The following is a 21,827-nucleotide window of genomic DNA, read 5'->3' on the forward strand; positions in this document are numbered from 1 at the left end:
CAGTGATGGCAGGAGGAGTCTGAGGGGGATCTAGGATTAATCTTCTCAGTGAGGCTTTGACTGACACTTCTGTGGAAGAGGTAGCAATATCTCAGCAACTATCCCCAAATCAGCTTAAAGAAATATGAACAGTGTTACAGGAATTTGGGGGCATGTTCACTGGGAAACCTGGGTGCACCTATCCAGTGCAGCACCATGTGGATATAGGACCCCAAAGGCTTATTAAGCAAGCTCCTTATATGGTGCCTCAGAGAATCAAACAGACTTTGAAGGAGGGGGTAATCCAGGAGTCCAATAGTCCTTGGGCTTCTCCAGTAGTGTTGGTACCAAAGAAAGATGGTAGTTTAAGATTCTGCATAGCCTACAGAAAGTTAAACAGTTATACAGAGTCAGATGAGTATCCCATGCCTAGAACATATCAAACTTTAGAACAGCTGGGTGGGGCAAAGTATCTGATCACTATGGATCTGACCAAGGAATACTGGCAGGTACCCTTGAGTCCCATTGCTAAAGCCAGGTCAGCTTTTGTAACACCTTTTGGATTATATGTTTACAAGGATGCCCTTTGGGATAAAGAATTCCCCAACAACCTTCCAGAGGTTAGTAGATCATATCTTGGTACGAGCAGGAGACTATACTCTCACTTATTTGGATGATATTGCCATTTACAGTCATTCATGGCAAGAGCACCTTCAACATGTAAGGGAAGTTTTACATAGATTAAAAAGGGCAGGGTTAAGTGTTAGATGGGTATGGCAGAGGTCTCCTACCTAGGACATAGAGTACGGAGTGGTAAGATTAGACCAGAACCTGCCAAAGTGGAGGTTATTCAGGCGTGACCTGTCCCCGTTACCAAAAAGCAGGTGAGAGCATTCCTAGGGACAGCAGGGTACTATAGAAAATGTGTTCCCAACTGTAGTAAAATAGCTGCACCCCTTACTGACCTAACAAGGAAAAATAAGCTTGATAAGGTAGTGTAGCCCACAGATTGTGAGCAGGCATTCCAAAAGCTTAAAGAAGCTTTGTGAGGACCCTCTGTGTTAGCCAGTTCAGATTACAGCAAGGAATTTGTTGTGCAGGTGGATGCTTCAAATTATGGGGTGGGGGCTGTACTCAGCCAAGTTTCCTCAGAGGAAGAAGAGCATCCTGTGGTATATCTCAGTTGTAGACTGTAACCCAGGGAGGAATGTTATGCAGCTTGGAGAAAGAATCCCCAGCCATAGTATGGGCATTGCAAAAGCTTCAGCCTTACCTATATGGAAGAAAACTCATTATGGTTACAGACTATAATCCTTTAACATTGCTAAATAGAGTCAGTAAGCAAAATACCCAGCTACTGAGATGGAGCATAGAGTTACAAGTATATGACATGATGGTGCAACACTGTAATGGGGTCAATAATGCTAATGCAGATGGGCTGTCAAGAAGGGTAATGGGTTGATACATTTTCAGTCGGCACCATTTTTCTCAAGCTACGATTTTCCAGGGTTACTTGAAAATGTAGCTCGAGTCTTCAAAGGGGGCAGAAATGTGAGGACATCAGATATTGTTATCTGTGCTAGCTTGACTGGTTGAAGTTTTGTAAGTAATTGTAAATTACCCTGTGTTACATATGCCAGCATGACTTACTACAGTTTTGTAAATAAGTTTATGTCTTTTGATTATCTCTCTGATTTATGCAAGGTGTTTGAATGTTAAACAGCATTCTTCTGGCTGATGAAATGTACATGTTTTTTTAAAGAGAATTCTGAATGTATCTTATGCCAGAGTGAGCTGACCAAGATGTGATGTCACTGTTTGCCAGAGCTGGGAGTATAGTATCTTCACTCCTCTTCTTCTTTCAGCTTTTCCCGGTTAGGGGTCGCCACAGCAGATCACCTGTCCGCTCATGATTGGCAGTGAAATTTTACAGTGTCAAGTTGCCAGCCCAGCGCCCAACCTTCCACAGAAGGCACACAGACACACTCACACCTAGGGCCAATTTAGAGTGTCCAATCCACCTACAGCATGTCTTTGGGATGAGGGAGGAAACAGGAGCACCCGGAGGAAACCCACACGACCACAGGGAGAACATGAAGACTCCGCACAGAAGGTATCCCAGCCGAGGATCGAACCAGAGAACCTCTTGCAGTGAGGCGGCAACGCTAACCGCTGCACCACCGTGGCCACCCAGTATAGTATCTTCACTGCATCTGTTTATTTACTTTTCAAAGTCTGATATGAGAGAGTAGAATTCTCATAGCAGCTTCCTGTTACTTTTTTAAAAAATCTGCTATAAAGGCAGGTTCTGAGTCAGTTGTTCAGTTGTTTTCCAGAGCTGTTTAGTAGTAGTCCACTTGTTTCCAGAATTAGTTAGAATTAGACAGACAGCCTGGAGTGTGGACATAATTCCTCATCTTTCCTTGTAGAAGTAAGAGTATAATCTTGCCTTGCTGAGTTATTTAGATTTTAACAAAAAGCAGGTGAGAGCATTCCTAGGGACAGCAGGGTACTATAGAAACATTTTTCCCAACTGTAGTACAATAGCTGCACCCCTTACTGGTTCTAAGGGGATCCAGTATCTGTCTGCCTGGGATGACATGATCGATAGACCATGATACTTTGCCAGAGATGGGGACAGTTAATCTTCAGATAGTCAAAAAACTACAGCTAGTTAGTTAGAGGTTTTTCTAAAATAAATGTGAGATCTATCCTACAGTATCATTTTCAAATTTCCTGTGTAGCTTACTGGAATCAGTTATTTTGTGTTTACATGTTTTAAATCCATTTACTTATTATTAAATGTTTTACTACCTCTCATTGCAGCTGGATATTTAGTGATGATTTTTAATAACTTGAGAGTGTTTATGCTTATTTTGATAACACCAGGGCACTCCGAAAAGCCTTACTGCTTGGGATACATGCTACCATTTGTTTCAATATTTATTTTACCCAATATAATTGAACATCCCTTTTGAAGGGTATTGTGGTATTTGACTGGTGGCAGCCATTACCTTGTAATTTGGGCAAAGAAACACAGCAGATAAATCTGTGTCAGTCTTTTCCAGGAGTGTGTGTATGTGTGAATATCAGACATTTAAGAGTGAATGTGTCAGATACCTAGAACTAGGACACAGTGCTCTGCAGTGGTTAGTGTGGAGACTCATGTGGGGATCTGGAGTGAAGCACATAGTCCAGTCCTAGGTTTGGAACCTGTTCCAGGCATACTGTTAGGGGAAAATTGTGTATTTGTATCCCTGCTTTTAGTGACACTCCCTTACGGAGACAGTGGTGAGGACTGAGACTCCTTAGTTAATGCCCCAGGGTAAAGAGGGCTTGTCATACCTATCATCAAATCCATAACAAAAAAGACTTTAATGCTCATACCTTCATCTCCATACTGCAACTCTGTAATTGGTCTCCACTTAAAACACTACCATTAGATACTGCAGTAGATTAATTTAATACCACTTTCCTAAGCATATTAAATAAACTGGCACCATGGAGAATCATAAGAGTAAAATCAAATTATGCTCCTTAGCTAACAAGGCAACAACTGACTCTAGTCATAGGTGACTCTATAGTCAGCCACACTGATGTTCCACTCACCACGCTAAACAAGGAAAAAGTTACTGTCAGCTGCCTGTCAGGTGCCAGGATCCGCCACATAACGCACATACTCAGGTCACTCCACAACAAGTACAAATATGACTCTATCATTGTCCATGTTGGTGTGAATGACCTGAGACATACCTGCCTGGACTACATGAAAAGAGACATGAAGGAGCTATCCGATCTTGTAGGACAGGCAGGTAAGACCTTAGCCCTGAGTAGCATCCTGCCATCACCCAGAATGATACCACAGTACAAGGACAAAATGATTGACTTCAACAATTGGCTAAGCTTCTGGTGTCATTCTAAGGGGATCCAGTATCTGTCTGCCTGGGATGACATGATCGACAGACCATAATGCTTTGCCAGAGATGGCCTGCACCTGTCACCCTTGGGATTACAGATACTGGCTAAGGCTCTTGCCACCCCTATAGTGCCTTTTTTAGGCAAGGTTCAAATGACAAATTCACCACCATAATAAGTACAAGCAAGAAAAATCTGAAGGTAATGCTACTCAAAGCTAGAAGTCTAAACCTCAAAATGCACTCACTCGAGGCACTCCTTAAAATAGAGGACATCGACATCTGTGCAGTGACGGAGATCTGGTTCAAGACCGCAGTTCAAACTGTAACTTGCTACAGATCCTGCACTATGTCCCAGGATTCCCACATTTCTTGATACACTGGAAAATATTAGGGTACAACCCAACACCCTAATAATGGGCGATTTCAACTACCCCACCATTAACTGGGAAAACTACTCAAGTACCAACTCTTTTGCTCAATGTTTTCTGGAATTCATAAATTCCAATACCTTGGATCAACTTATCCACACCCCCAACAGGGGAGCTGGTCATTACCAACATGGGTGACCGGTGTTCCACAACAGATGTCAATTCCTCTTTGATCAGATCCGAGCACAAGCTAATCACCCTAGACATTCACATCCTGCTCCCCCCGCATTAGGGAAACCACTGTAAAAAATTTCTCCAAAGCCAACTTCACGCTTCTTAAGACAGAAGTGGCAAACTTCACGACACCCATGCAGACGAACAATAGAGGTATGACTGCTGAATCCTACACAAATACACTTTATAAGCACTTACATGAGTGCATGGATCATGCTATCCCTAACAGAACTAAGATGCTATCCTCCAAAAAAAGGAAGCCAATCTGGTGGTCCCCTGCCATAAACAAATTCTACAACAGAAGAAAGAAACTGTTGCAAAAAAGAGTAAAATCCCATGATTGGAGGAACTCCCTGGTCAGCCTCAGTAAGAAGCTAAGATCCCTCATAAATCCTCCAAAGCTAGTAACAAAAACAAAATCACCACTGATTCTAAAGACAAACACAAAGCATTTTATAGCTATGTCAAGAATCTCAATGGCAACATTTAGATCTGCTCTAAGTTACAGCACAATGGCACTAAATATACAGAACCACTTTATTCATCTACTTTTACTGTATTTGTGTTTCTTCCTAATTTATTACCTTATTTTGCATTTGCCTCTTCTTAAAAGCACTCAGTTGTATTTATTCTGCCACATTTATTACTGCTTGGTAGTAGCCTGATTAAATTGTAACTGTTATTCTAAGCCTGTTGGTTAAAGCACTTGGGCTTCAGACCATTTGTTTTACATTAAGAAGGTTTGTGGTCTGCACTGTTGTGGCAGGACAGGTAGCTTACATCCTTCTAAGTTTGGAACTGCTGATTGAAGGCTCAGTGTCTGTTATTTTTAAAGTGTATTAGTTATGGTTTAAGCACTTGGGCTTCAGGCCAGTTATTTTACATTAAGAAGGTTTGTGGTCTGTGCTCTTGTGGAAGGAGAGGCTAGATTCTACCCTTCTGAGCTGGGAATTTCTGGTTAAAGGCTTATTGTGCCTGCTTATTTTTTTTTTATTTTTTTTTTTAACATTTGTTGACCGGGAAAGTCCGACTAGGTTCCACAGATCCTGTTTTCAGCGGAGGTCCGGGGAGAAATTCTCCAGAAGCATGTCTTTAGACTGAACTGTTTCTTTCTGAAATTGGTGCGCCTTGTTTGATGTAGTATAGACTATATTCAGGCCTGCTGAATCTAGCTTTGTTTGTATAACTTGAGCACTAATCCAGGCCATCTTTCTTGGAGAAGGTTTCCCTGTACCCCAGTGACAGGAGTGTGCAGTTAGAACTTGTCTGATTGAAGACTGCTGGAACAGAATCTCAATGGCAACACTCAGATCTGCTCTGAGTTAGAGCACAAAGGCACTAAATATACAGAACCAACTGATATTGCCAACATTCTGGCAGATAGGTTCAGTGCTAACTTTACCCCCCCACCCCCACCCCCTAAAGGGCCCTTCTCTATACCAGAAGAATGCAAAGTTCCTGTAATTATGGCTGCACAGGTAAAAGCCACACTCTCCAAAGCCAAGAACACAGCATCCATGGGACCTGACAACATCCCAGGCTGCGTTCTACACAAACTACAGAACGAACTGGCACCCCACCTAAGTACCATGTTCAATGACAGTTATCCCACTCCACAAAGGGGGATCCACCACAAACCCCGGGAACTACCACCCCATTAGCCTGATGAGCCTGGTCTGCAAGGCCATGGACTGTATCACCATGGAACTTATAAACAAAGACATTGGTAATCTCCAAACTCTGGACCCCACCCAGTTCGGGTTTGTAAAAGGCAGAACATGTCACCTAAACTTGATAGACTTCTTTTAAGCAGTCACCAAAGACGTAGATGAGGGTAAGGTGGTTCACACAGCCTATCTAGATCACACCAAGGCTTTCAACACCATCCTCTACTCTGGAATTATAGATAAACTCACTAAACTAGGTATAAATCCCTATGTCACAAGATGGGTTGCCAACTGGCTCACTGATAGAACCCACACTGTGAAAGTGGCAGACTCCAAATTTGACTTCAGACCAATGACAAATGGAGTACCACAGGGTTCAGTCCTGAGTCCTCTCCTGTTTGGTATCTACTTTTCTGAAGTACAAGCTAACACAGAATGTCTTTGGCTAATGAAGTTCGCAGATGACTACAAACTAGGAGCCATAATCGAAACTCCTAACAATGTGGACATCCTACAAAAGTGCCTCACTGAGACAGGTACCTGGTGTCAAAGCCATGGCCTCAAGCTCAATGCCAAAAAGTGCGTTGTCATCCCTTTTCTGGTAAAAACTCTGTACCCATGAACTACCACATAGGCGGTAGTCTACTTAATACCAAAAGTGTGATAAGAGACCTTGGGACACAGGTGGACAGTAGTCTCTCCTTTGATAATCATATCGCTACAGTAGTCAGGAAATCCTTCTACGTGGCACACCTCATCACAAAAGGTTTCTCATCCAGGAAAAAAGAGGTAATTGTTCCCCTCTACTCATCACTCATTAGACCCATTATAGAGTACAATGCCCCTTTTGGTATGTACCTCACAAGACATCTACAACAACTGGAAAGGCAGCAGAAATGCCTCACAAAGAGGATTACCAGCCTCAAAGAGATGCCCTACACAGACTGTCTCAAAAAACTCCAGCTTTACTCTGTCGCATATCGCCTACTCAGAGGCGAACTCTGCCTAACATACAAATCTATGTCAAACCCAGAGCTGTTGGATATGCTACAATTAAATAAATCCCGATCCCTCCGAGCTACACCCTCTAGAGACCTAAACCTTGTCACCACAATAAACAGAACATGCTGGAGGGATACATTCCTGCCCCAGAGATTTACCATACTCTGGAACAAACTGCCTATCTATATCAAACAAAACTTCTCATTAGCACTCATCAAGAAAAATCTTGATGATTGGATGAGAAATAGGAAATTCATCACAGGGATCCCTTCTGTGGTTCTGCTCGACAGGGGCACAGGAAAATAATTTTCTTGGGTGGCGAAAGCCAGGGTACCTTTTTGGCTAGGCTTATATAGGCCCTAGGGCCAATAGCCTAGTACCTACCTATGAACCTATGATATTGCCAACATCCTGGCAGATAGGTTCAGTGCTAACTTTACCCCCCTCTCACCCCCTAAAGGGCCCATCTCTATACCGGAAGAATGCAAAGTTCCTGTAATCATGGCTGCACAGGTAAAAACCACACTCTCCAAAGCCAAGAACACAGCATCCATGGGACCTGACAACATCCCACGCTGTGTTCTACATGAACTAGAGAATGAACTGGCACCCCACCTAAGCACCATGTTCAATCATAGCCTCACCTTAGGCTTTGTGGCCACTGAATGGTGCACAGCAACAGTTATCCCACTCCACAAAGGAGGAGCCACCATGGACCCTGGGAACTACCGCCCCATTAGCCTAAAGAGCCTGGTCTGCAAGGCCATGGAATGTATCACCATGTAACTTATAAACAAAGACACTGGTAATCTCCAAACTCTGGACCCCACCCAGTTCGGGTTTATAAAAAGCAGATCATGTCTCCTAAACCTGAAAGACTTCTTTGAAGCAGTCACCAAAGCCGTAGACGAGTGTAAGGTGGTTCACACAGCCTATCTAGATCTTGCCAAGGCTTTTGACACCATCTCCCACTCTGGAGTTATAGATGAACCCACTAAACTAGGTATAAATCCCTATGTTACAAGATGGGTTGCCAATTGGCTCACTGACAGAACCCACACTGTGAAAGTAGCAGACTCCAAATCTGACTTCAGACCAATGACAAATAGAGTACCACACAGTTCAGTCCTGGGTCCTCTCCTGTTTGGTATATACTTTTCTGAAGTACAGGCTTACACAGAAGGTCTTTGGCTAATGAAGTTCGCAGATGACTGCAAACTAGGAGCCATAAATGAAACTCCTAACGATGAGGACATCCTACAAAAGGGCCTCACTGAGACAGATGCATGTTGTCAAAGCCATGGCCTCAAGCTCAATGCCAAAAAGTGCATTGTCATCCCCTTTGGTAAAAACTCTGTACCCATGAGCTAACACATAGGTAATAGTCTACTTAACACCGAAAGTGTGATAAGAGACCTTGGGACACAGGTGGATAGTAATCTCTCCTTTGATAATCACATCACCACAGTAGTCAGGAAATCCTTCTACGTGACACATCTCATCACAAAAGGTTTCTCATCCAGGAAAAAAGAGGTCATTTCCCCTCTACTCGTCACTCATTAGATCCATTACAGAGTACAATGCCCCTTTTGGTATGTACCGCACAAGACATCTACAACAACTAGAAAGTCCGCAGAAATACTTCACAAAGAGGATTACCAGCTTCAAACAGATGCCCTACGTAGACCATCTAAAAAAACTCCAGCTTTACTCCGTTGCATATCGCCTACTCAGAGGTGATTTCTGCCTAACATACAAAGCTATGTCAAACCCAGAGCTGTTGGACATGCACCACTTAAAGAAATCCCGATCCCTCCGAGCTTCACTCTCTAGGGACCTAAACCTTGTCACCACAATAAACAGAACATGCTGGAGGGATAGATTCCTGTCCCAGAGACTTCACATACTCTGGAACAAACTACCTATATATATCAAACAAAGCTCCTCATTAGCACTCTTCAAGAAAAATCTTGATGATTGGATGGGAAATAGGAAATTCACCCCAGGGATCACCTCTGTGGGTCTGCTCGACAGGGGCACAGGAAAATAATTTTCTTGGGTGGCGAAAGCCAGGGTACCTTTTTGGCTAGGCTTATATAGGCCCTAGGGCCAATAGCCTAGTACCTACCTATGAATTATGAACAAAAACTAGCAAACAACTACTTAAACTTACTGATAAAGCCTGGGCACAATCGCAAAACAATACAATTCAAGTCAACCTAGAATACTATCAGCAACTTAGGAAAAAAAGCTAAAACCCAGATCAAACATGATAAAAATATATTATAATGAAATTCAACAAAAACACCAAAATAATCCACAAAAATTCTGGCCCACTATAAAAAACTCCTCCAGCCTGGCCGACCTACAGCAACTACCCCCAGAAACTTCAAGCAATACAGACATCATAGCTACAAAATTCAACACACATTTTGCTAATTCTATACTATCACTTACTAAGAACAACAACCTTCCTCTAACTATGCCAATCACATCCAATGAAACCACTGATTTTTCTCCTTTAAACCTATTTAAACCAATATCATAAAAAATTCCTCAATAAATTTAAACCTTCAACCCTAGCAGCTGACAACTTACCAGGCGAATACCTTAAATTAGCAGCTAATGCCATCTTCTATCCTATCTCCATTCTAATTAACTGCTCTATCTCAGAGCACTACATTCCCATAATTTGGAAAATATCAAATATCATCCCACTACATAAAGGAAGAAACTCTACTGAGCTCTCCAAATATAGACCAATTACAATGTTATCTCTCCTAGCCAAAATACTACAAAAATGTATCCACACCTTACTCATGAACTATCTCTTATCTACCAACCTCCTAACAAATGCACAACATGGTTTCCGCCCCAATCATAGTACCACAACTACTGCTCTAAGTTTTAAGAATACAATCAACCAACACAGAAATGAAGGCAAGCTAGTATCTTCCATCTTCCTGGACCTATCCAAAGCTTTCAACACCATCTCCCATCAGAAACTCCAAACTGAACTCTCCACTCTAAAACTTAGTCTCTCATCTGTTTTATGGTTCCATAACTACCTAACTGGCCAACAACAAGCTGTCAAATAGCACCAAGATCTCTCCACTCTTTTGTCTGTCAACATGGGAGTCCCCAGGGTTCAATTTTAGGTCCTTGTCTCTTCAGTATTTCTATGAACAAACTTCATACTGCCATCCATTTTGCCTCTAGCATTCAGTATGCAAATAACTTTACACTCATTTGTGTTGCACCCACCCAACCACAATTTGTAGAAATGATACAACTGTCTTTCTCAGCTGTGGATCCTTGGCTTTCAAACTCATAACTGATTCTTAACCCAAACAAAACTTAATTAATGGCCTTTGGACCCAATAAATCTTTAGATTGTTCATCCTCAATTCATATCTATTCCTCCGATACCATAACTGCCATAGTATTTCAAACAAAACTACTCAGTATTCTAATCGACAATAATATGAAATCTGATAAACATCTAGCTCAGATTATTGTAAAGACATACATAAAACTAGGAACACTATTTAGAATCAAACCATACCTCACCAACACTACAAAACCATCAATTGCCAGAACCCATCTACTTTCTGCTCTGCTATATGCCTCCCCAATTTTTACCAACCTAAAGAAAACAGATTTAGCAAAACTAACAGCTTGCTACAACAAAATAGACACATTTGCAACAAATTCCCAACACAGAACCTGCCACTGCTCTGCTCTACATCAACTCAACTGGTTAGATTTACCCCACTACCTAACCTATACCCAGCTTCTCACTGCTCATAGACTGATACACCAACTGGATAAATGCTATGCACTCCAAAATCTACTCCAACCATATACCAACAAATGGGTCCTCCATTCCTCAAACAAATCTCTACTGCAAATCTCCAAATCCAACAATAGCACTGGGGACACTGTCTACTCCAACTATGTCTCCAGAATTTGGAATGTTATCCCTCAACCTATGATAACTGCAGCTAACCCCACAAATTAAAAAAAAAAAAACTACTTAAAAATCACCTGGGCAACACCTGGCTTTGTCCATGCTCTAGTCCTGGCTAAATACTATTCTTCCTGTTCATTAGCTATTCACACCTAATGTCCACCTCCCTAGCTAACCTTCATATACACCTCTACAATACTTTTTCCCAACCTAATCTCCAACCCCACCAACATAGCAGAAAACTATTCACTCCACATTCCGTCCTACAGAAAAATAAACCATTCTCTATCTTCCATCTCACTCTACTTAGCTACCTTACCTTTTCTCCTCTCTCTCTACACCTAATCCTTAACCTACCACTCTACTTCCTCTTGCTTAAAGTAACCTCCTTTCCCCTTCCTTTTGACTACATTCTACTAATCACCATACTTCCTTCTAACCTTTGCTTTTTCTCATGCTTCCTCATCATGCCTACCCCACACTTTAATACTTAGCTCCCACCACCTATTTCCCCTACATACCTCTCAACCTCTTAGTGCAAGAAATCTGGACAAAGCCTGACAAAATGGGAGAACAAAGGCCCAAAAATAGGGGCAGATTTTAAATACTGCTCTTATAAACTTAGAAAGTTGCTAGAGTAACAGGGTTTGTGTTAACATACATTTTCCAGAGATTCTGAAGTCTGAAACTCAAATGTATGTCATTATTTAGTGACTTCAGTTCTCATATCAGCCCACTGATTTGCCAGAAAATCACAAATGTTATGATGAATAGACCAAAAACATGAGTCAAAATCTGGACATTCTGTGAAAATCTGTACATCTGAGAGGTATGTTTCCCTCTTCTGTAATTCCTCTCCTCTCCTCCCTCTACTCTATTCAACAAGTCCTATAAAATAAGCACACCTTTACAACAACATACATTTAACAATATAGTAAGAAGAATTTTGCCTGTATGATTGTAAGGTCCACCTTTCTCATAGATAAAGTCTCTTTATAAAAATATAACATATGTAGCTAATATGTAGAATTGTTTTAAACTAATGTATGTAAAAATGTTTGTTGTTATACTAATGTGAATTTCCTGGTACATAATAAATGTCCTATATTGCTGTACAATATGCTAATATAATCAATGTAATTTTCCTAACTGCCTTAGGAGATTTTCTCCCTCGGCCTCTGCTGAAAATGGGTACCCATCCAGTCGGACTTTCCCAGTAAACAAATGTCAAACAAATAAATAAATCATGTGTTACACCTGCATTAATATTGTTAGTGTACCATGGCTAAGGCATGACACAGTTAAGAACTATATCTGTGATATAAAGCAAATAACATTTGGTAGCCTCAAGGAAAATGGCTTATTCATTGTAATAGTAAAATCAAGATATAAGAAAGTCTTGAAATGGTAGCATTGTTTAAACAGTTAGTATAAATGGCATTAACCTGACAACCAAATTATACAGAAAGGAAAGAAAGTTTCAAAATTGTAGCTCTGATAAAAGGTTGCCATAAAAGGTGTAAGTGACATAGCCAAAGTCTAAAGAACTTCTGCACTGTTTCTCATAATGTACAGATCAACATTCTGCACTGTAACCACAATCACGTGGTTCTGCGTGCTTACACACACAAACACACACAGAGACACACACACACACACACACACACATATATATATATATATATATATATATATATATATATATATATATATATATATATATATATATATATATGGATCTACTTCATTTGCCCTAACTTCCGAATGACCGACACCCAATTGCCCGAGACCAAATGACCGAAATTTCATTTGACCGACACTTCATTTGACTGACAAGTATTATTGGCAAGAAAATGGGATATGCCCCCTTCCCTACTGTAGTGCGATCCTGGAGTTAGAATATATAATTAGGGGAGGTGTGGGGGGCATAGCCCCCCACAATGGGGGGTATGGGGGTCAAAGCCCCCCACTTAATTTCATATTATATTGTTTAGTTTTGCTTTAATATTGCTTAGTAAAACAAAAGTAAGTGGGGGGCTTCACCCCCCACCCCCCAACTATATATTCTAACTCCAGGGTGGCACTACAGTGGGGAAGGGTGCATATCCCATTTTCTTGCCAATAATACTTGTAGATATATATATATATATATATATATATATATATATATATACCTATGTAAGTGTGTGTGTGTGTGTGTGTCTGTGTGTGTGTGAACGTTATGCTGATTCCTCTAATGAAACAATGAACAGTGATCACATCAAAGGTGATTAAAAAAAAGATTGCATGCACATACACAAACATGCCCACACTCTCTGCACATAATCGCTTTTCAGTCAAAAGACACACACATGCACATACACAAAACACTACAAAGTATAATTAGATAAAAGCATACCTTCCCACATCACATATACTTTACAGCACACACACCAATAATTGCACTAACACTAAATACATTTTTTATTTTGTTGCAAGGGGCCTCACCACCTACATTCCTGTAACTTTATATATACTGACTGAGATCACACAACGGTGGGGAAAATACAGATGTGCAAGTAAACTTACTATAATAGTAGATGTTCGATATGAGGTATATTTTGCTTTCAGGGCACCTTCCATACCCCCAAGCTGATAACTTGAGCTGACCTGACCAAAAAGTCCTTCAGAGCTTTCATGCCAGCACAGAAAGGGAGGCTAAAGCCCTGACAAGGACAATGTTAGGAAAACAAAAATAAAAGGTCCTCTCCCTGGCAATGAAAATATATAAAAATAAAGGAGATGGGGGGGGAGTGACTATTGCAGGAGTGATCATCTGAACATCTTTGTTGTGGTAAGTTCACTTACACAACTGTACTATGTTCTTCATATGGCTCACTGCCACAGTAGACTTAGCAATACAGGTAGAGTACTATAGCTTAGACTGAATGGGAGAGAGAAAGATGAGGTTCCAGGAGCCCCTGGACAGTGATCCAAATAAAGCCAGTCCTAGACCAGCAGAAGAAATCTTGTTTATAGTGCTTTGTAAAATTATGTACAAAGGACCATGTTGCTGTTCTAGAATACATCTAAAATCTCACCCTTTCCAAAAAGCCATTGATGAAGCCAAGGCTCTAGTAGAACAAGCCTTCAACCTACCTGGAATTGTCTTGCTGTGGTGGGTATAACAAAAAGTAATAGCATGAGACAACCACTTGGAAATAGTCTGTTTTCACATAAGTTATCCCTTTTTCTTACCTTCAAAAGAAACAAACAACTGATCAGAGTACCTGAAAGATTCTGTTCTGCCAAGATAGCATCTGAGTTGCTCACAGACATCCAAGGCATGACGTATTCCTTCTCCTTCATTTTTGCATTCTGGAAAGAAGACAGGAAGATGAGTAGCTTAGCTTATAAAAAACAGACACCACTTTAGGAATAAATGAAGGTCTATTTTTTATGGAAACTCTATCTTTGTGGGAAATAAGATGACTGACCCACCATAAGAGCTTGCAACGCAGATATTTTCAGAGGTCACAGCAATAAGTAAAAATGTTTTTTCTTTTAAGAACCTCAGGCCAGCCTAATGAGCTGGTTCAAATCAAGACAGTTTTTCTAACACAACATTTAGATCCCAAGGAAACCTGTTTCCTAGAAGGCTTGGTATAGAACACTCCTTTCAAAAATATTTTCACAAAAGATTACATTGAAAGAGGTGGATCAATTGGATAAGATACTGGAATGGCTGACAAATTAACTTTGATGGAGGAGTATGAGAAGACACAGGATAGTAACTCACACAAATAATGTAGAACCACAGAAATACAAGCCTTGAATGGGTGCTCATTCTTTTATTGGCACCAGCTAGGAAACCCTTTCCATTTACTAATATGATGTTCTAGGGACAGGCTTCTTGCCTCCATTACTACCTGCTACACATCCTCAGAAAAAGGTGCCTACAGGTATTATGATTCTAGGCAATTAATTGTGGTTGTTTGGGGACAGGATGTAACAAACACCTCTTGTCTTGTGTGAGTATATCCAATCTGTAAGGAAGCCTGTGGTAATTGCCTTGAACATAAGCTTTAACATTTTTTCAAAGAAAAAGTACTTCTGTAATAAAAAGTATAGTGGAAGTCCAGCCCAAAGGGCACTTATCTGCCTAGCACTGGAACAGCATTAGCTGACCAAAAAAAGCCCACAAGAGGAAAACTCTTTGGTAGCAGGATATCTCTTAAGGTTTGATGTCCACCCCTAACATTTTAGTCAGCTCAGCTTGAGCTGACTAATGATTTGATGCATGGAATGTGGCCTGAAAGCTTTAAAAGCTGGGTGGCTGTTATATCCTTAGCATGATACAAACCATATAGCTAAGACTACTGCAGCAGTGATCCATATGATGTACACAGAGCATTGTCTCAGTCCCCAATGTAACACAATAGAAACTAAAGGTATATTTCAATAGGATATGCTTGGTAACGCGAGGCAAATACACATCTTTAAGCATATGATCAATAGGGAGACAGGTCAGAACGCTGAATAAGCTGGTCTCTTGATTGCTTGAACTACTGAATGAAGAAAACACACACACACAACACACACACACACACACACACACACACACACACACACACACACACACACACACACACACACACACACACACACACACACACACACACACAGAAAGAGAGAGAGAGATCACTCCTAACTGTTTATTTTTCAAGGAGGTAGCAAAGTGACCACAGTATTTTGTCTGACTGCTTAGTACTTCGACACACTACAGTCTATAGCAGTGAGATCCCATAACAACGGGTATTAGAAATTTTCTCCTTTCTCTCACTGTTGTACAATCTTATAATGATTATATTCAGAGAAGTGGGTTATGCAAGGTGCAGGGATTCCCCCACTAAAACACTGCCTTCTTAACATTTACTGAAATTCAGATGGTGTGATCTTTGATGATATCTGGCACTCAAATGGAAGCCAATGAAGGTTCTATTGATCACGTCATAAAATCATTTATATATTCACACTTACACACACACACACACACACACACACACACACACACACACACACACACACACACACACACACACACAAGCACATGCACACGTCCACATATAGGTTCAAAAGTTCATAGTTTGGTAATATGCTATCGGCCCTAGGGCCTATACAAGTCGAGCCATAACAATTCCCTGGCTATTTCTTCCCACAGTATTTACTTCCCTGGACCCCTGTCTAGCAGGGCGACTGATGTGATCCCCGGGGTGAATTTCCTATCTCCCATTCAATCATCAAGGTTTTTTTTTGTAGAGGGCCAAAGAGGTGCTCTGCTTGACATGTATGGGCAGTCTATTCCAGAGTCTGGGGAGTCTCTGGGTCAGGAACCTATCCCTCCAGCATGTTTTGTTCATTGTGATGACAAGGTTTAAGATCCCTGGAGCATGTGTCTCTGAGGGATCGAGATTTCTTTAAGTGTAGCATGTCCAGCAGCTCTGGGTTTGACATGGCCTTGTATATTAAGCAGAGATCGCCTCTGAGTAGACGATATGTGACAGAGTATAGGTGGAGTTTTTTTGACAGTCAATATAGGGTATCTGCTTTAGGCCTGTGATTCTTTTAGTGAGGTATTTCTGTGGTCTTTCCAGTTGTTGCAGATGTCTTGAGAGGTACATACCAAATGGGGCGTTGTATTCTATAATGGGTCTAATGAGGGATGAGTACTGTGGGACAATGACCTCCTTTTTTCTGGATGAAAAGCCCTTAGTGATGAGGTGTGCCACATAGAAGGATTTCCTGACTGTTATGACGATATGGTTATCGAAGGTGAGACCACTATTCACCTGTGTCCCTAAGTCTCTTATCACACTTTCGGTGTTTAGTGTACTGCCACCTATGTGGTAATTCATGGGTACATGTTTTTTTCCCAAAGGGGGTAACTATACATTTCTTGGCATTGAGCTTGAGCCCATGGCTCTGGCACCAGGCATCTGTTTCTGTAAGGCCCTTTTGTAGAATATCCACATCTTTTCGGGATTAAATAATGGCTCCCAGTTTGCAGTCATCTGTGAACTTTGTTAGCCAGAGTCCCTTAGTGTTGGCCTGTACTTCAGAGAAGTAGGTGCCAAACAAGAACGGTCCCAGGACTGAACCCTGGGGTACTCCACTTGTCACTTGTCTGAAGCTGGATTTGGAGTCAGCTACTTTTACAGTGTGGGTTCTGTCAGTAAACCAGTTGGCAACCCATCAAGTGACATAGGGATTAATGCCCAGCTTAGTAAGTTTATCTATGATTCCAGAGTGGGGGATGGTGTCGAAGGCCTTGGTGAGATCCAGATAGGCTGCGTGGACCAGCTTACCCTTGTCCATGGCTCTGGAGACTGATTCAAAGAAGTCAATCAGGTTCACGAGACAAGATAGGCCCTTCATGAATCCAAACTGTGTGAGATCCAGTGTTTGAAGGTTGCCAATGTCTTTGCCTATAAGTTCCGTGATAATACTTTCCATGGCCTTGCAGATCAGGCTCGTTAGACTGATGGGGCGGTAGTTCCTGGGATCCAAGGTGGATACCCCTTGTCGAGTGGGATAACTGTAGCTGTGCACCACTCAGTGGGCATGAAGCCTGAGGTGAGGCTATGATTAAACATGACATTTAGGTGAGGTGCCAGATCATTTTGTAGCTCATGTAGTACATAGCTTGGGATGTCATCTGCTCCCATGGAAGCTGTATTCTTAGCTTTGGAGAGTGTGTTTTTTACCTGTGTGGCCATTATTACCGGAATTTGGCAATCTTTCGGTATTTAGATGGGCCCTTTAGGGGGTGAGAGGGGGTTGAAGTCTGCACTGAATTGATCTGCCAGGATATTGACAATATCCGTGGGATCAGTATATTTAATGCCATTCTGTTGTAGCTCAGAGCAGAACTGAGCATAGCCATTTAGATTCTTGGCATAGCTATAGAATGCCTTGTGGTTGTGTTTGGAATCTTTGGCAATTTTATTTTCGTAACTAGCTCAGGAGGATTTTATGAGGGATCTCAGCTTCTTACTGAGGCTGGCAAGAGAGTTTTTTGCATCCTGGAATTTTCCTCGTTTCTGCAACGGTTTCTTCCTTTTGTTGTAAAGTTTTTTTATGGCAAGGGACCACCAGATTGGCTTCCTTTTTTTGGAGAACAGCGTCTTAGTTCTATTGGGGATGGCACGATTCATGCACGAGTGGATGTGCTTATACAGTGCCTTAGTGCAGGATTCAGCAGTCGAACTTTCAGTTCCCATCTGCATGGGTGTCATGAAGTTTGTCACTTCTAACTCGAGTAGCATGAAGTTGGCTTTGGAGAAGTTTTTTACGTAGGTTTCCTTACTGGGGGGGTGGGATGTGGATGTCAAGGGTGATTAGCTTATGATAAGACCTGACCAACGAGGGAGTGACCACAGGTGTGGAGCATCGATTCCCCATGTTGGTAATGACCAGGTCTAGGATATTGGAGCTCCTGGTGGGACTAAGGATTAGTTGATCCAGGGCGTTGGAATTTATGAATTCCAAGAACCGTTGGGCAAAGGTGTTGGTACATGAGTAGTTTTCCCAGTTAATGGCAGGGTAGTTGAAATCACCCAGTATTAGGGTATTTGGTTGTATCTTAATATTTTCCAGTATGTTTAGAAAGGTGTAGTGAGAATCTTGGGGCATGGTGGGGGATCTGTAGTAGGCTACAATTTGGATTGTAGTCTTACCTGGTGTTAGTTGCACCTGGAGAATTTCAGATGCATTGTGTTGGGCAACTAGCCTGGTGTTGTGAATATCCTTGGAGAATATGGACACTCCTCCACCTTTAGTGTTTCGGTCCTGGTTTGGTGGCCGAAAAGTGTGGTAAGAGTTGTAGCCTGGTATTGCAGGGGTGGTCTGTGGAGCCTTGAACCAGGTCTCAGTTACTGCACAGATATCGATGTTTTCCATTTTTAGGAGTTCCTCAAGAGAGTGCATTTGAGCTTTAGACTTCTAGCATTGAGTAGCATTACCTTCAAATTTTGCATGCTTGTACCTGTTACAGTAGTGGTTTTGTCCTTTGAACTTTGCCTAAAAAAGGCACTATGGTGTGGCAAGAGCCTTAGCCAGTCACCTCAATCCCAGGGGCGACAGGTGCAGACCATCTCTGGCAAAGCATCGTGGTATGTCGATCATGTCACCCCAGGCAGAAAGATACTGGATCCCTTTTGAATAACACCAGAAGCTTAGCCAATTGTTGATGTCAATCCTTTTGTCCTTATACTGTGGGATCATTCTGGGCGAAGGCAGGATGCTACTCAGGGCTAGGGTCATATCTGCCTGGGCCACATCATCCAAGAGCTCTTCCATGTCTCTTTTCATGTAGTCCAGGGAGGTACGTCTCAAGTCATTCACTCCAACATGGACAATGACAGAGTTATATTTGTACTTGTGGAGTGACTTGAGTGCATGTGTTATGTGGTGGATCCTGGCACCCGACAGGCAGCTGACTGTAATTTTCTCCTTGTTCAGCCTAGTGAGTGGGACATCATTGTGCCTGACTATATATATCCTTTATGACAAACAAAGCCCTGCTGTTTTTTTTTTTTTTTCAGACTCCATCATTTTGACCCTCTTTCCATCACTTCTTAAGTTATATATGTGTATCATTTACCTTGTCTGCAAAAAGCCATTATTTCAGGTCAGTATCAGATGGGTGTTTTATATATTTTATATATATATATATATATATATATATATATATATATATATATATATATATATACCCCATATATAAGCATCAATACAGGGATGCATTAGCAAGTTAGCACATTCATGACACTGTGAAGATGATCTTGCAATGCATGTGACTTGCCTTTAGTTTCCTTTGTTTGCTAGTCCCTTGGCCTTTACCACAGACTAACTACATAGTGGACATATATCTACATTCTCCGGAAGAAGGACCAGTGAAGGTGAACAAAGAGAAAGATACAGGAGGAGAAGGGTCATAAGATGTAGTTGGATAATACTCATTTTAACTGGACTTTATAATGTTTTTATTTTACATTGAGCACTATATAAACTTAGAAGAGAGTTCTGAAGAACCATGAATCCACAAAAGGACAGAAGACAGCTGGAAGGGGCTGGGCAGTCAAAGATGGGAGAAGACGATCTATATGCTAGATGAAACAGAATGGGCATTACAGAAAGACAACTGGACTCCCTCTGCTATCACAGTATATAATGGCATATAAGGTGAGCAAATTAGCAGCTATTCAATCCTCAAATCCTAGCTAGCCTTCAAGACCCCTGGCTCACTAGCTGAACTAAGGCCACCAGAGGCAACTGCAGATACCCTACCCCTTTGCCATTAGCCAGGTAGATAGTAAAAAGCTTAAACAGGATATTTTAATATGGTTGTTACATAAAAAATATTTTAGTTAGCTATAATGTTTTCTAAAGGGGTGAATGGATACCTACCATGGGATCTGAGGCAAATGCTGCAATGGAATAAATGTGTCTATCTTCACTTTCCGTGGACCACTGTAAAAAATACAATGACATATGTATTCATTTGATGTATTTATTTAATCACTACTATATATTACCTGTTCAGATTTTTTTTATCAAAACCTCAAACTGAGGAAAACTACACTGTTATCAAAATAATGTGAAGTACTGTAAAGAGACACAACAGAGAAACACCAGGTTTGACACAAAACAAAGCATAAAATATTGCTGTGTGGTGAGCACATATCCAGATTAACATTAATTATTACAAGCATCTATCTTTACATGTTTTATGAGTACCGTTATTATTATTATTACAGTAGCTGTAACATGGAATTACTGTTATACTGATATCAGGCAATGTTAAAAAGGAGCAACACTATTTAAAAATCACTGAAAAGCAGAAAAGCATTTAAAGTACTTTTCTAAGCTATTTGTGAACACATACACATACACACATGCACTCATGCACACACACACACAGCTGTAGCTGTAACAGTAGCTGTAACATGGTATTACTATTATACTGAAATCAGGCAATGTTAAAAAGGAGAAACACTATTTAAAAATCACTGAAAAGCAGAAAAGCATTTAAAGTACTTTTCTAAGCTATTTGTGAACACACACACACACACACACACACACACACACACACACACACACACACACACACACACACACACACACACACACACACTATTTGAGTGATTAGTCATCTGCCGTTCAACATTTTTATTTTAATTGTACCTCTGCAAACTCCTTGGAAAAGGGAGTACAAAGAGATATATATATATATATATATATATATATATACATACATACATACAGATATTTCAAACATTGCATTAATGCCCTTCTAGCCTGCCATTGTAATATATATATATATATATATATATATATATATATGTATATATATATATATATATATATATATATATATATATATATATATATATATATATATATATATATATCTTAAATAAGGAATAATTAAGCTACTTCAAAGGCTCTAATTGCTTAGAGTCAATTTTAAGTGCAATTACTAGTTGGGATGCAAAAACCTGAGGAACATGTAAAAACATTTCAAAACTTCATGCATGTGACAAATGCAAGTAAAACTTAAGTCTTGAGTATAATCTTATCTTTACCAAGAATGATGCCTGGGTATAAAGAAGAGATGACTGGCTTTAACAGTGGCAGAATATCTGGTGTC

The 21,827-nt window shown here is 40.8% G+C and overlaps 1 protein-coding gene across 4 annotated transcripts in view; it reads right to left on the minus strand.

Moving 5' to 3' along the window:
* Window positions 1-21,827, minus strand: part of SPATS1 (spermatogenesis associated serine rich 1) — a 1,192,417-nt gene that overhangs the window by 74,253 nt on the left and 1,096,337 nt on the right. For 3 of the 4 annotated variants that reach the window (XM_044062692.1, XM_044062690.1, XM_044062694.1), the window contains one exon: window positions 20,585-20,647. The exons of the other annotated variant lie outside the window; for it this stretch is intronic. In XM_044062692.1, coding sequence (XP_043918627.1) covers window positions 20,585-20,647 — 63 coding nt within the window. The remainder of the gene's footprint in view (window positions 1-20,584; window positions 20,648-21,827) is intronic. 4 annotated transcript variants of the gene reach the window in all.

Source organism: Protopterus annectens, chromosome 2.part1 (assembly GCF_019279795.1).
Source record: "Protopterus annectens isolate FY-2018-M chromosome 2.part1, PAN1.0, whole genome shotgun sequence".
Classification (NCBI taxonomy): domain Eukaryota; kingdom Metazoa; phylum Chordata; order Ceratodontiformes; family Protopteridae; genus Protopterus; species Protopterus annectens.